The following is a 16,613-nucleotide window of genomic DNA, read 5'->3' as shown; positions in this document are numbered from 1 at the left end:
CGGCGGCAGCGCCAGCATAACAACAGCAGTAGTAGCACGAGATATCGCAAACAGAGCAGTCGCTACGCTGGACTGCGCTGCTGCTGCTGCTAGTACCAGGGTAGTGAGAGCAGTAATAGCCGAAATGGTCAAATAGGTGAAAAACTCGTTCTATTCTAGTAGAAGGACGTGAGTAATCCCATTTTCCGATTGTACTAACAATATATTATTGGCAAGTATTAGTCGCCTTTTTAATTATTACGGTACTAGTAGTACTTTTGATGATGATGGCGATTGTTATTGTTGTTGTTGTCGTTATAGCCGCGGGCGCCGCCAACGACAATGGGTAACGACGTCAGTGGAGGAAGCAAGAATCGTCGCTGCAACGTTTAGCCGCCGCAGCCGCAGCAGAAGCAGTGCTTTCTAGTCCTTAATGAAATGTACGATGGGTCATCGCTTCTTCCAGCCTACAAATGTCGTCACAGTTACTAACGGCAGAGACCGTCGTGGTCATTAAATGACTGCGACTGCAGCGCACGAACAGTGCAGCCGTTATCAGCAGCCGCTTCGATGTCAACAACAACAAAGGCGATAGCAGGAATCGTCCGTAATGGCAGCCGTACCAGCAGCAGGTAGGAAACCGACCGACCGCTCGCCCGTGGTCCGAAAGAGCGGCACAGTCGTGCAGAACACCCCAGGGTCGGCGGCTGAGCTAAACAATCTCCAAACAAACGAACAGCAGCCGCTGGTCGACCTCCTCTTTCCCACTCTCGGTATAAATCGACGACTGGATAGCAGCCATTCAAATTCAAATTTATCCCGCGCATGGACGCAACTCAACACTATCCTCCGCAAAAAAAAGGACTGAATGGAAGATCAAAGACCGTTTGTAATAAAGGGGAGAATAAACGAAACTATCAACGACGTCCGACTGACTGCTACTACAGCGAATCGCACCAAGACACGTCTTTACCGCTGGAACGGTGTTCTATGCTGAAGGAGAGTCGCAGCTGAGAATTACATGTATAATATGTAAATAAGGAAGCTGGTAAATAGACACCCGACAACGGACAGACAGAAAGTAGCCCCTGCTGCGTTTAAAGGTAGCAGCGATGATTCCAATATCACCATTAGCACCACTAACTCACCACTGTCACTCAGCCGCTGCCGATGATGATCAGCCATCAGCTGACTCAAACAGCACCCGCTCTCAATAAGTAGGATCATCAGCACGAACTTCACCAAAAATAACCATCTAATGTGTACCGGGCGTAGCAGTCAGTTTTTTCCTCCCCTCCCCGACGAAACAAGCAAAACAATGATAACACGAGGTACCAAAACGCGTGAGCAGCATGCAGACGACACTTCGTTAAAAAACAAACTGAACACGGACAAAATAGCGCGAAACACAATGTAGGCATCTAAATTGCGCTCCTTCTGTCTACTCTGTGCGCCATGGAACCCGCCATTACCCTCACCTATCGCACTTATTACAGCGGCTACCGGCTTCTATACTCTGCTTATAGTCTATGGCCGTGACAGGGTGTGTGAAGCAAACCTAAACAACTCTTCCTGTAGCTGACTCTCAGCTGCCGTTTCGACTATAGGTCTGGATACGGTTTCAAGAACTTCTTAGTTTAGGGAGCTCAATGCAGTCAATTTAAGGGAATTGAGCCCGAGAAAGGATTAGTTTGATATTTCCAGCGCCTGTCTTATTGTTCGACCTTTTGACTTAAACCAAAGTGTGGCATTGACGATAGACCTAGAGCGATCGAAACTTACATTACTAGTACGCTCATCTAGATAGTTTGATGTATTTGTTAACGGGCTAACAGCGCATCACTCCCGTTCCCTCTACCGCTTACCTCATAAAGTCTTCCTCAATGCAGACTCACAAATCGGTTGGTGACAAGGGAACAGCCAGCTTGTTGATAGGAGCAGTTGTGCAATCAGTCGCGTTAACCGCACGGGAAATATTGAAAAGGAAACAGAGCAAAGGCTGAGCGATCCTGGTAGAGTTGTCATGGGGAAAGGTAGCAAGGAAAACAGGACAAAAAGAAGTTGTAACGTTAGCAATTTCCGACAACCTACTATATGTTTCCGCCGAGTAGGTCGGTGGAAAGTAAGGCTCACTTTTGAGGCCGAGGGTGAACATGGGGGGGCGGAGAGACAAAATGACGAAATGGATAACGGAACGACGAAAGTTCAAAATAATAAAAAACTGTTAGGGTGACCACAGTGATAAAGATAATAATATTTATTCGAATAGCGATATAACCCACTACGTACGTATGGAAGAACAACGTGAGCATGTATTAGTTATTCTATACCCCGTTTCGGCTAACCAATCGGGAATCCTTAAAAAAGCGATTCAGAGCTGTGCGGATTTGGCTTAGATGAAATAAGTACAATGGGTGGAAAAACTGAGCGTTGGTGTGATGAGGTCACGTTAAAGAGCTAACAACTAGCTTACTCGTCCGAAGCGAATCAACGTAGTATATACATATAGTATATTAAGCTTATACAAACAAGCTATATTTTTACAATTAAAGTCAAAAACGTGGTGACCAAAAAACAAGATAAATGGTTACAGTTATGATGTCGTGAAGTAGACCCCTAAAGCATTAGTACCATGTGTTTATCGCTATGCCTCTAATTTATGCCTCTAATTAGGTTACGTTTAAAAAACTTCAGTATTTATCAGCCATCAAATGCATCTCCTTTTCTTTTTTGAAATTTTTGATCGCCTTTGAATTAGCTCTGCAAACTTATATAAACAGCTATCTTTTCCGATCTATACAATAGTTGCATTTGTTTTTAATCTTTGCGTCGATTCGTTGGTAAGTCTGAGAAGAGCCGCTATAATATGATATCTGTATATTCATATACTTACAATAGCAGGAACACTAAAACCTACTAGAGTCAAACCCTCCTAAATTTGGGTTTCTATAATAAAAGAGTGAACTGAGGATGCATTAAGTTAAATTTAGTTTGTTGCGCAAAGGCCATTTACTAATATAGTGGGTAGGGTTTTGGCAAGCATAATGGTCGACATTTTACTTGTACAAATCAATAGGTAATTACGGCCTTAGAAGAAGGAACGAATTGTTTTAATGCCGTATGAGAGACGACTGCTATGAGTCTATATCATATCTATGAAATCAGGTGCGCTGCCCGCAGTTCCGTTTCGGTAACTCCTCGCTTCGCGAAGACATGGTTTCATCTCCGAGATTCTTGGCTATGGCCTCGGTCTTGAAGGATATAATTTTTGTAGCATCTATAAGTACCTAATTTTTATGTGAACAAGCGTATTCTGCACATAAATATGCTAAAAGTAGATGTGGCTGCAAAGAAAAAATACAAAATTGAAAATTGGTTCATCAGTAATTGAATAATGTGCAAGCGGCGCAGACTGTATGGATGATGGAGGAAATGAAACATGGCTTTGGGGAGTGAGCTTTGGGTCATGATGGAGTGAAAAGATGATCAAAATGGAAAAACGAAGAGAAACAGAACAAAAAAAGTGATGGGAAAAAAAGGATAGAAAGCCGTCTGGGTACGAAGCCAAAGTAAGCATGAAACACATTGGAAATGGGAGGTGAGCCGAGAGATAACGGTAGCATATAATGATTGAGTACGTTCGAAACTCTTTAGTGACTATCGATTCTCTTCTCGACTTTTCGATAGTCGAAACTAGGACATAGACACTAAGAAAAGATTGGGAAATGGAGCCCTAATTTTGATATTGGCCTGTGTATAATGGCTTATGTAATATCGACCGCGTCAGACATCCATATATTGGTTGGTCGTCCCTTATCACTAAATTAGCCCGGCATGACCAAACGCAAAAGACCTATGACTTGCGCCGGATAAGTTGAGCCTTTCATCGATTGTCCAGGACGTGAAGCTGTTAATGCAAGGCCTAATCAACGGTACCAGAAGCGTGGAACAGCGATGCGTGTTTCTAAAGGCATCCCGAGAATTTTGCGAAACAGCACAGTGGCACACGCCTTCCTAAAGCCTAAAAAGGCGCGTCGCGGTTGCCCTAGTGAGTCGGTGAAGTGACTCAGGAAAAAGACATCCTGCCCGATAAGCACTCGGCATTGCCCATTTATAATGATCAAAAGTTCGTACTGGTAAGTACTTGATAACAAGCATAATTTTGTGCCGCGACATCGAAAAACGCAGCATAGGAGACATCTAACAACAACAGTCGATACTCTTTTAGAGCCATAAGATATATCGAACAGTTCGACTAAATAAATTATATATATATATATATATATATATATATATATATATATACAAGCATTTTATAATTTTTATATAGGAAGAAACATTCAGTAGTCTGAAGAAGGATCTAAAAATTATTTACCTTGTTTTAAGTTGTTACTCTTAGTACGTCGGTGATTGTACTGAATAGGCAATGACTCGCTATAGAAAGGTTGAAATGAAAAAACACCAGTTAAGCTTGATGATGAGGCATATGGTGTTGTCGTCGGTGGTAGGTCGATGATTGATGTAAAGGGTGACTGGCTTAATGTGACACGAAGTTCGTTGCTCATCAGCGATCTCTCGGATCGAACTAGTGCAAGACCGTCGCTAACTCTTGGTCGATGACTTATGCGAATGTATGGGACACATTAACAGTCTCAAGGTTAAGCAGAACGTGGGCAGGCAAGAATCTATTGCAGCTCAGGGATGTGGATGCAACCATTTGCCGGTAGCTGTCCTTATCGTCGAATAGAGAATCGAAAAACTAGGGGAGTTGATATGGCTGGTAGATGTCTGGTGTTAGAATGGCGAATGTTCTGTTGGATTCATGATACCGGCAAAATAATTCAAGAAGGTACAACAAGTAGGGGCGGGGTGACCCCTGCGGCGTTTCATACGCTGCCTAGTGTATGAATCTATATATGCGTATCTGCCGAGAAAAATACAACGTATTGATAAAAAAACTGTGAGCTTAGAGAGTTTATAGGTAGCACATAGGACAACTCGAATTTATTGCATCAATCAATGGCGATCATAATATCGCAATAAAACGCTACAACGAATCAGCCATATGAAACATCCTGTTATCTAAGGCGTCCACCATTGTGCATTGATACAGTTGTTTTTATGCTAAAATAGAAACATGTAAAGTAGAAACATGCAAAATGATCAAAATTATCCAGGTTTGAATAAGTTCCCGTAACCCGTCAATAAATGTTTGAGTAAAAGGAAAAGCGACGAATATAGTCTTAATCGTTTTACCTGCTCGATACTTTGAGAAGTCACATTGACTTCTCCCTTTGATTATGATGGATTTTCAAAAAAATACCATAACAACGGTACTAGGGCCTGTACAGGATGGGACAGATGAAAATTAGCGATGGAAAAATGATAAGATAAATGACTGTTAATTTATTTAGAATTTGAATCGTTTATGCAGAACCTAAATCGCTGCATCCTTGACACTGAGACGGTCATGACCGACCGGACAGCTTGCCAAGCAGGAGGTGCATATGGAATAGTAGAATCTGATGGCAGCGTCCTTAATGTGATCTTAAACTGATGACGTTAAAAAGAAGCTGATACGCTGGACAAGCGGCGAAACTCGAAACCAACACAAAAAAAACGCAAATACAGGAAAGAGACTAGTGTAAGTTTAAACGAGGACTGAAAACGAGCGCTCATGTACACTCTACCAAGAGAAAAGGAGGATTTCACATAGTAATAGGTAGTAACAAAATAATACTCAAGGAAATATATCTAGTTAAACTGTTTTTAAAAAAAAAACACTACACACACTGCGGTATAATCCTAAAGTGCTTCGAAATTACTGCATTAAAGATGACCTTTAAAGATGAAGGAACAGAAAGCAATAGCCTCGTACAGAGCATAATTCGTAAAACATATGTGTATAGATTACCAATATTATTCTTGTCATTTTTTGATCATACGATGCTCCACGCAGATGCTCAATATAGGTCAAACGTTAGCATAGGCAGATGCATATAGACAACATGGTTTTTTTTGCTGTGGCCAGGTCGGTTCAAACGAAGCCGGTTAGGGCGATTTTTTTTGCATGACACTCGATACAGCCCTGGCGTTTGAAGAGCCCGTTAATTACGTGCTTAGGAATATGAACAGAAGGATTTCCTATGGCTATAGTTTGTCAAAACAGAATTTACACTTGGCGTAATCTTGTTCTCTTGCCTGAGTTAATATGAAATAGTACAATTTCTTGAGGCAATGTGGTACCACCATGTGGGGGTATGCCATAGAAGCGACACCTGAGAGTTTCAACTAAGGGAGAAGTTTGGACACCCGTAATACAAGGTTTTTCATTTTTCCCTACAATCTTGCAGAGGTTAGAAAAATTCTTATAGGCGGTTCTCCAACTCAAATGAGGTTAACTGCTTCCCGTTGGAAGTCAGGAGTAAAAATACTTATAGGAGACACAATTTTTGCTCGGATACATGAAGCAAAATTGTCACTTATTTACTGTAAAGTTCCTAATTGCGTTTATTGCCTGCCGTTGTTGGCCTGTAACAACAATACAGATAGGGAAAGTTACAGGGTACAGTTAAGTGGCGTCAGATATGAATAGTCAGCGCGAAGCATGCGTTGGAACTGGATGGGTATATTTATTATCCTAGGTGTTTTTAGATAGAACCGGGCGGATGTTGTGGATGTAAGTTTAGTCAGCAATGACAACCACTGGCTTACATGTAATAATGTTAAAACGCATTATTGCGGCTCCTAAATAAGCCGTGCTTAGTCGGATCTTGTTTTTTACCATTTAGATATACTAATTACGAAGAAGTGTCATTACCTGGACTATACGAGGTAAAGCAAAAGCTCGTTTAGCGCCTGGACAAATGACTATTGACAGGTAAAGAGCTTTTATTTCTCATTTGTTCAAATAGCAGGATGTAGGCAGACGATTGCAATGAAGGGCAGATTAAACTGTGCGACACGTTTGTAACAAGGGCATCCCAATATCATAATAATAATGCCCATAATATAATGTTTTAGTTACAATATACAGAATAAAAATTACAGTAACATATGTTGAAAGTGCTACTGCCCAGCCTTTAGCTGCCTTATCCAACTAACCGGATTTTGCTTATAATAAATCTTGAATATGTTACATATGTTTATGTACCTTTACAGCACACTACTTTCGATCCCTCCACATTCGGATAACCATAATCGTCGATTTTTTGTTCTTTTGCTCTGGACACAGCGCGTTGTTGAACATGTCACATGTAGCATATAGAACTGTGCTGGATTGAGCGATTCTGGACGAGAAACGTGAACACATGGTTTGTATTTACAAGCTGTGGGATTTATTTTAAACCTGAGAAAGTCCAGCAGCCTATTATACAACAAATGCCAAGAATCACTCTGCGATCGTCGTTTAGAGTCTAGGCCTACTATTTTTCCATTGTATCATAGTCCATATGAACAACGATAACAGACCATGTTCTTGAGATCAGATGCGGAAAAGAAGAAGTACCGAGCACCGCATATAATCGACAGGCCAGCACTTGTCGCCATCTTAGCATTTCTTTCTTAACGCTTCACGTGATGTGCCTTATCCAACACTGATTGAAGTCAGTAGTGTTATACTGTACATGGTACAACTGAGACACTTCGTGCTGGTGGTTTAATTTGACTACTGTGTGCAACCGCAGATCTTATAGAGCGACTATTTCAACACGGTGTTGATCTGTATTGGAAGATAAACAAACGCGAGGTAAATATAGATTCAAAACTCCGGAAACACGTCACGGTCGAAGTAGTCAACCTATACAGTACGCAACAAGTCATCGAATCCATTTGCGATGTCTTAACAGTACTATAGTCACAATGGCTACCCACAAAGAAAGCAATATTCTAGTGTATCAGGTTTTTATTGAAGACATCGGGCATATACACGCAGAGCTTCCTTTGTGCTAAATATTTTCTAGAAATTTTTGCGGCGTATAATGGGAACATTGGGCTTGAATATGTATCGGTCGAGATTGTTTTATGGCTTAGTAGAGGATGTTCTTGAATCGGCGATCTGATGGAATGATAAAATGCTGTAAATTGACACAATTGTGTTTCTTATGAAACAAACAGTTTTTACTTAATCTTAAAAGTGCAGCTGAATCAGCCAGGAATTAATGCTTGGGTGGCTATTTTGTATAAAGTAACGGTCTTGTTTTTTCCCCATCTTTCTTCCCACAAATCTTACGAAAGGCCTGAATTTATGTATGTCACGGGATATTGTCCTGCCACCACCTGAAAAAACTATACGGTAGTGGGCCTTCTTTTTTCGAAGAAAGAATGCTACCACAATATGCACTAATCGAATGCCAGTTCTAAATCGAAGAGTGACGAAATAGATCGATTAGTTAACGAGGTTAGTGGCCAAGATTACTGAATCTTACGCTAATGGACTTTGCTTTTGATATGTCTAAATAAAGATGAAATACTCGTGCAAAACCTATTTAGTGCAAATACAATGATTCATTACATAAAGCAAACGTGTGGCAATATTTCTAACGACGAAAACTCTGCGCAAGCTGTCGCTTAAGTGAGGGAATGTATAAATAGTGAGAGTCGTGAATTGGGCATGGCCGACATTCTTCTCTGTTGTTTTTATAATTTTATTAATCAATAACAAATTTAAGTGAGTGGTAAATGTTGCATTTTAGACATATAATTATGTTATGATATTGTCACATATTAATATAGGAATATAGAAATCGTGTGACAAATGTATTACACAGTTAAATTCGTTTTTTATTGCAATAATTTCAATAACTTCTGCCAATTTAGTTGAAGACTCTTCAATTATCAAGAGATCTTTTCTTATATTATCGAGACATTTGTTTAATCCTGTAAATTGATTTGCAGTTGTATAATTTGTATTATATTTATTATATAATTATATAATTTTTTACACATTATACTCGTTGATACAAGTTGCGGCTTCAATCGTAAGTGGCATTTCGCGGCAGTTGGATTTATTATAAAAAAAAAAAATGCGTAAGATCTAATATTAATTATTTCTTTTCTTAAAAGTTATATCTATTCTTTTGAATCTTGTAGTTTATAAATGAGCCATGTTAAACAATTAAGCAACTCCAGCTATGGTATTCCAATGTTATGTCGTATGCATTTTAACACTGAACGTAGTAAATTCTATTTAATCAAGAGCACGTATCGAAATAGATTTTAACGAAAAGCTAACGTCGTTATATTTGCAAATATGTCTCTGGATGTCGAAGTTCATCTAGGAGGATCATTGCAGGATAATAAGTAGCACCTGCAAATGTGTTCACATAAGTATATTTTACTTTCCCCACTCAACTACCCATAATCCCAAGGACATCAACAAAAACGTCTAAGACAAATGTTCAGGAAAATGCACTAGTGCATTAGTATAGTTAGGACTTGACCTAAAAACCTTATGATGTGACAAAAAAAACGTTTTCCTTTCAATAGGAATATATTCGGGTATATGCAGTGAATCAATTTAACTGAATTTTAAATTCATTCTTCCCTAGTGCAATTCACTTATTGATGGATTAATTTCGGGTTGTACACAGTGAAGCTATGCGAACGAAAATTTCGAAAGCATAACAAGATTTTCCAACAGAATCATAGGTTCACCTCCTCTACAACTGTTTGTTTTGTGTAATGCGAGTCCGTATGATAAACAAAAACGAAACCCCTACAGCTTAAATATACCATTCAAGTTAAGTCAGACATAGTTGTATATTATTTCTACTATTACTATAATCCACCAATTTTTCCGCACGTTGGGAAATCATTCTTTCATTATACTCGCATTTGAAGATTTAAAACTGAGTATGGGATTAACACCATTACGCTCTCTATACATAAGGTATATAAACATGCCAGCAAAAATCCACGGATATTAATCCTTTGGAAGGATTATCAATGCTCAAAAGTTTCCATCCGATGTAAGTGAAAAATTCGGGCAATTTATTTGGGCGCAAATTAATAATCAACACTACCATTCTGGCAATGGATCGATCCTCTACGTGGTTGATAAACCTTGTGGTCAGCCACATAGAAAGTGGCAGTTATGAACACACACCGAATCAAAGATCTGTATTCGCATCTATGCAATTTAACAAACATAGATCGACATAGTGTGTATATAAGTATCATGAGCATGTTCAGGCCACGTGGTAACGGTAACAGCAGTGCATATATTCGTGTAAATACTATTAGGGGGCCTTGGCGGGATGAGGGTCTAGCTGAATAGAGAACCAATACTAGGTAAAGTGTTCTGAGGTATATTTTCACGTAATACGAAAGACACACTGTTAAACTGAAAATCAAACATCTGAGAATGAGAGTTCTTATATACGCTGGTCTGGATAGACCTACTAGTAAAATGACTAGGTAGGTTGTCGCCTCCGACCCTTTACGTTTGCGCATCTGCTGAAATAGTTCTTCCAGATATTCGGAAAAACCCGTTCTACCCAACAGTTCGGGAACCAGAATGAATCGTCCTAATAGTGGACAAATTACTGCCCGATCGTGGTATCTAGCTAGAGAAACGTACAATTCGCACACGATCTGTTCTCTTTTTCATCAGTCGTTTACATTTCGGTATCCGCAAGGTTCTGGGAAATGCTGAACTTCGCTTACAGTCATCGATGTAATGTTCGAATCATTCTGAATGTACCGTGCGATCATGTGCAGGCGACAACCTTTAGTAAGTTACAGGATAACGCATTACATACAGATTGATCAGACTTAGATGAGCCGCAAAACTTAGTTAAACATCATAAGGATCGGGATAATTCAGGGTGATGGCCTTCCAGACGCTGGGTAGAATTAGGCCTCAACCATACAGTCTGTTACAGATGGCTTAAAGGAATATAGAAACGGTCTCAGGAAAGCCGTGTGCCAGTCAGTCACGTTTGCACTAAGCACAAGGAGAGAGTGGAGAACGGGATGCGCTTGCTTCTTACATAATCTACGTGTTTATAGGCATATTCTATGTACACGTGAATTACGTGGGAGGAAGGCGGATTTTCGTTCCTAGTCTTTTTTGCTCACTAACACAGTTGTCAAGAAGAGAGTAGAAACCGTTATTACATAATATAAAATGGAAGACCTGTTCATAGCTATACGTAGTCTGTGATTTCGCTACTTGATTTGCTTAGGGTTCCGAGACAACATTAGCTTCGTCCTAATATTTCAAGCAAAAACGTTCGGACAATTGTTGTTCGCTTCATTATTCTACGTTGGCCGAAGATATGAAAATATAGATTACTAAAACGTTACTTTTGTTTAGGAATTTGTCACAATTTGTGTTTCTAAGCTTTCGACAGCTGACAATTATTTTGACTAGACTACTAAAGAAGCTACGTACTACTACTCAAATTCTGAAGTTTGGTCATTAGAATAGGAAAATGACTAACTTTCAAAAATGAAAGATCGATCTCAAATTTAGAGAGGGTCCGGGAGCTTGGTTAACAGTTTTTTCCTTTGGCAATTAGTAAGCTAACAAGGAATCTTCCATAATGATAGCTACAAGCTGGCCAGTTCTCGTCAATTAACTGAGTGTCTAATAATAGGCGACCGCTTAGTATATTGATACGTTTAATATTTCACATTATAATTCGCTAGCGCTTTGTTTCATGTCGCAATAAAGGCTCTGCTCTTTATTGAACGGCCATACCTTTTAACGAAGAAAACTGAGCCATGTCTGTGGCACCCTGACCTCCGTAACGAGTTCAAGAAGTAGATCTGGCAGCGCTGGAGTCTCTTCAGATCCATTCTGGCAATTTTTTGAATAAAAACACAACCCCCAAAGGCTATTTATAGACCTCAGTCAATTCATACTAGCTCTAACTATTAGCTATGAGCCATATCATGATAGAGACCGCGTAGAGAGATAGGACATTAAACAGCACCAAATGGTACCCACTGTGTTGCGAACATGCAATTCTTTCAATTCATGTAGAGTTTGGGATCGTTTCTTAAGATTTAAGGCTTCCGTTATGCTGCTGTTTCTGTTACAAAGGCCAACTCTAAAAGATGTATGATGATTAATATTAGCTAGTGCGCCGGCAAACTTTAAGACGAGCGAAGTCGAAGTAATAAAGTCATGGTTACCGTTTTTTTTTAATTGCATAGCCTACCCTCTTCGTAATGAGTCAATAGAGTGCTTTCGTTGTAAACAGATACTTATCAAGAAAACAACAATATAGAAAGTGTTTGGGTGAGGCACAATCGTTGATACCTTCGTGTTCGCTTTGCAGCGATGTGACAAACTGCCTGATTCAGGTGTTCCCCATACATACGGAGACATCAAGTTTTAGTTTGACTGAACAAAAGAAGTAAATGTTTATGGTTACCAAATCAATTCAAGCAGTGCGAGACTTTTTCTTTGAACTAGCAATATACATATATCGCCGACAGCCTTTCCTTGATAAAGCTGAACGACAGTAATATGCGCTATTACGGCGTAAATATGAAATCTAATGTATGGCTTTAGTCGAAGTCGACACAGCTTTTCGCTATAAACAAGTTCAGTATTGAAACTTAGCTGTTGCTTCCAGTTAATTAATTGCGCTTCATCATTACCGCGCTAATGGTAGCTCATGACGTTTATAAGAACTTTATCAAGTAGCTTAATATATCGAATCTCAAAATGTATAAGAATATCACGATTTTATTCTGCTATAACATGATTAATATTTTTTTCTCCATTCTATATATTTTTATAATATATAGGTATTCTTTCTTTTGAGGCACCTTTAGTAGCTTCTGTATGCGGTGCTTTTGCCTGTATAGGTTGACATAAAAAATAACCTTTTCTTCAGCAGGTTTAATCATGGTGAGGCTATGTGCAGACTACGTGTACAGCTCAAAGAGTAACGCAACAGTAGAACACGCGGTTCGATAGCTAAACCGGGAACTGAAAACACCTATTTGTACAAATCTGAGAACTACTAGGTTTTCACAATTAAGGGCTTTCATGAGCTCAGGAGACGCAGCGCCTACATGGCTCCGACAAGTACTTTCACGTAGAAAAAAGCAAAGGCTAAACTAAAGAAGACAGGCGAAAAAAAATATTTACAACCAGCAACAAACTCAATTGAGCGTTGGACTAACAATCAGCGAAATTAATGAGTTGACCTCAAAACGTTGACGGGTATGAAGCCCTTTCTGTGCTCTGATCTGTAGCTGTTAATGCAAACAAGGTGGCTTCCATTAGTATAGTGTGATCAGCGTCCCATAGAGGAGTATTAAAAAATCTTTTAAATTAATTAAGTTATTAATAGGTGAAGCGATGCTATTTATTGCTGTCTCCTAGCGTACAATGGGCAAAATGAAAAATAATCTGATACACTTCGAGGTTCACATTCAGATATCAAGTACTGAAACGGTCTGACAACTTGTTGGAGACCGTCTATTGGTTCAGCTTTTTGATATTATTGGATCACTAACTGCTATGTATAAGGAACAACTTTAGTTCTTTTAATAATGTCATTTCCTATTTTACAAGGACAAAGTGCACCTTTCATATGTGACTATACTCGATTTGCTTCAAGTGAGCTCTCCACGAAAAACCTTTATTTCCTCCATGATATCACAGATTTGAATGCTGTCCAGTCGTATTGTACAGGGGACTTTATTACTTTTCTTGATTTTATTTTAGTAATTTAGAAGTATTTTAATTTATATTATCTGTTGCATAACGTGGCATCCATGTTGGGTAGACCGTCGGATATACAATAACACGGTTCCCTTTGGTCTTTGATTAAAACTGACTGACTATTTACGTTAAGTACTTATAAATTAAATAATCATGTCAGCACACTGGGTAGCTTGCGTAACTAGCGTGAATGCTACTACATTTCTCATGCGCAATATCTGTGTTCGAAACGGTCCTGATCAAGCTGTGGACTCTAGACTCTTTTAACGGTAGCGGGACGTTGAAAAACTTCTACAGAGGGTAAAAAATGTAATTGTTCCTTTCCTTACTGTAGCAAAACTGAGAAATGCCCTTTAAACTTTTTACTTTCACACGAAGTTTCTGAAGGAAAAGTATCGCACTAATAAGTTTAGAAAACGTCTAATATATATTTATAAAATGTGGCATTAATTACATTCTCTGAAAAATGGTGCATGGTTTCGTTTCTTGCTTCAAAAAATTCGACGGTTTTGTAGCAAAAAATGTTCAAATCAATAAATGAAGAGTGGTCTTCGTCTATTTCTTGAACGTGTTGAACCTTAAACATTTATCCTGTTTGACGTAATATTTAAATCTACAAAAATTCTATACCAGTTAACGACGAATGGGGACAAAGGCTTCTTACAGTGAGAACTAAAAAAAGGCTCAAAGAACACTCTAATAACCCGCTATCCAAGGCACTGACAAACCTCAAATTCAAAGAAGTTAAAATTAAGGCCTGCTAGACTAAAATCAAACATGCAGTAGTCGTTGGAATTATAGCCCTTGTACCGTTGTGTACACATGTAGGTTCATTTTGAAACAGGTATTTGCCGTTTGAACACGTCGTGGTCCACAGGACCTGCTAATGTGTTTACTTAACGTCAAAATCACGCCATCACGTGGCTACTATTTTAAACTAAGGCTACTTCAAATGACCCCCGCATTTAGCCAACAGTTTCCTGGAATGGCAACGACTAGGTACAACGGCTTGCCTTCGAAAATTTCCAAATATTTTGTACCTGAAAATTTTCACAAAAAAACGTAGTTATAATGGGCACTTGCAATCATATCCGCAGTTTTATAAATAACTTTAAATAAAGCGTAGCATAGCATAGTAGTGTACGGCTAGATATAAACGTGAAGCACAAGACAACTGATGGACAGAATCGTCGCGCTGAACGGCAATCTATTATTTTTTATCCGCCTATTATTGCCAGTCTTCGGCTGCTATGGGATGGAACGATGCAAATGACGGCATCGTTAACCCTTTTGCTGGCTCAACCCTATGAGCAATGGTAATCGCAAGATGGCAAAAACTCCCTGTCTGATATCTAATGCGACAACTGTTGCAGCCGATATAGTCCGCAAAATAGTTCTAAAATAAATGTTTAATGAAAACCTATATGCGAATTTTTCGAGGAGAGCAAGTCGACGACTCTCACGATGTACATGGCAAATATGGTGTGTGTTGAATATCTTGTAAACATACTGTGGGTTGCCACTCGTATCGAGTATTATAGTATATTCTAACAGCCAGTCGCCCTGCCTTCAGTGCATGGGCTGTTTTTATGCATGCTCTAATTCAGCAGCAGCCACAAACACGAAGACTGATACGAGGTGTTTTTATCCAGTACTGCCAGCGCACCCCCAACGCCATCTGGATTTAGAGGGAGATCTGTGAGCTGTGACGTAACGGTCCGCAGAACCTCTTGTACTCCGGTGTTTTTGAGGTAGGAACATCGATTGTTTGTAACTGTAAAATAAGCCAGTTTTAGAATTTACAATGTTAATCTCATTATCCTTTCAGAAGTAAAACACATTTTTATCAGACTTGTGATGACATTTCAATCATACTATTAGGAATTATATTCCCGAAGTTAATCTTGGTTGCCGTTTTGTCAAGAATAAACAAACCTCTACCACATTTGCCGATGACTACTGTGGGGTGTCTGGCTAAAAGATTTTACCTCTTTTCAGCTTTAGCCAATAGCGTTAACGTAGTTATCCGGTCACTCGCAAAACGTGCAACCAGGGGACATCAAACTTGATCACATAGGTAACACGCAAGGGCGATTTAATTAATTATTTAATCGAAGGATTTAACGGGACTTATGTAATAGAAGTTAAATTGTGGTAACATAGATAAGGATATCGATATGGCAAAAAGGTAAATAGACAGGGCTCGTCCCTGAAGATAATAGTCATGTTAATTAAGACGAAAACAACAATCCTTTATAGTTTCATTGGATTCGTGTCTTTATCGTACTTGCGACATCGTCTTAAGCTACTAGTCGTCGTATTATAATCCTGTTGATTTTGCAGCAGTGATTTAAGGTTATGAAGGTCTCGAGTTCATAAGTGAACGTTTAAGCAGCGGTCGTATTAAGGTTAAAGACGGTCCCTACAGGCATTATCATCATTATGGAAACTTTTGAGTCACCAAATTATTGTGATTTTTATAAATTCTATTCTACATTTATTCACCTTATACTTTGAACATATGTACAAAAACGGTATAAAAATTCTGCTAGAATAGAATAACTTAAATCAGACCGTTTTTATGCTAGACACGTTTAGGCCACTGCTAAAAATTAACTATTATTTTTACCTGTTGTGTATAATAATTCGTTGCCCTACAGAACCATATCTTCAGGATACAAATCAAGTTGAACTAATTCAAAGGGTTTAAACGAATTTTAAAAGACATCTGGAAAAATACTGCTTCAAGTGGGTCTTTGCACGTCGGAAACATTAACAAAAAGCTGTTCCGAGAATACTGATTACGTTTGAAGTACAATATTTCGCATTAAACCACAAAACGTGACCTGTTTTCGTCGATGGTAACTTTATTTAACACATTTTAATAGTCTCACTTCCATGCTGTAACTCTAATCATGACGCTTTCTTTCATAATTGATTCTCGACT

At 39.0% G+C, this 16,613-nt stretch overlaps 1 protein-coding gene and 1 long non-coding RNA gene across 2 annotated transcripts; one reads left to right on the top strand and one right to left on the bottom strand.

Annotated features, from left to right (window-relative positions):
- Positions 1 to 298: 298 nt before the first annotated feature.
- Positions 299 to 2,783, top strand: LOC111273068 (uncharacterized; the record flags this gene model as incomplete). Its single annotated transcript, XM_086973475.1, is given in 1 exon segment — positions 299 to 2,783. A coding segment is annotated over 1 exon segment (74 nt), but the record flags the coding sequence as incomplete, so codon positions are not given.
- Positions 2,784 to 12,744: 9,961 nt separating this feature from the next.
- On the bottom strand, positions 12,745 to 15,279 carry LOC111273067 (uncharacterized). Its single transcript, XR_002687855.2, has 2 exons — positions 15,177 to 15,279; positions 12,745 to 14,706 (listed from the first exon to the last, which is right to left on the bottom strand). It is a non-coding gene; the product is annotated as an uncharacterized LOC111273067 (long non-coding RNA).
- Between the last annotated feature and the right edge of the window lie 1,334 nt (positions 15,280 to 16,613).

This window comes from Varroa jacobsoni, unplaced genomic scaffold (genome assembly GCF_002532875.2).
Source record: "Varroa jacobsoni isolate VJ856 unplaced genomic scaffold, vjacob_1.0 contig04619, whole genome shotgun sequence".
In the NCBI taxonomy this organism is placed as follows: Eukaryota; Metazoa; Arthropoda; class Arachnida; order Mesostigmata; family Varroidae; genus Varroa; species Varroa jacobsoni.
The sequence above is the reverse complement of the archived record's forward strand: the minus strand, read 5'-3'. Positions and strand labels throughout refer to the sequence as shown.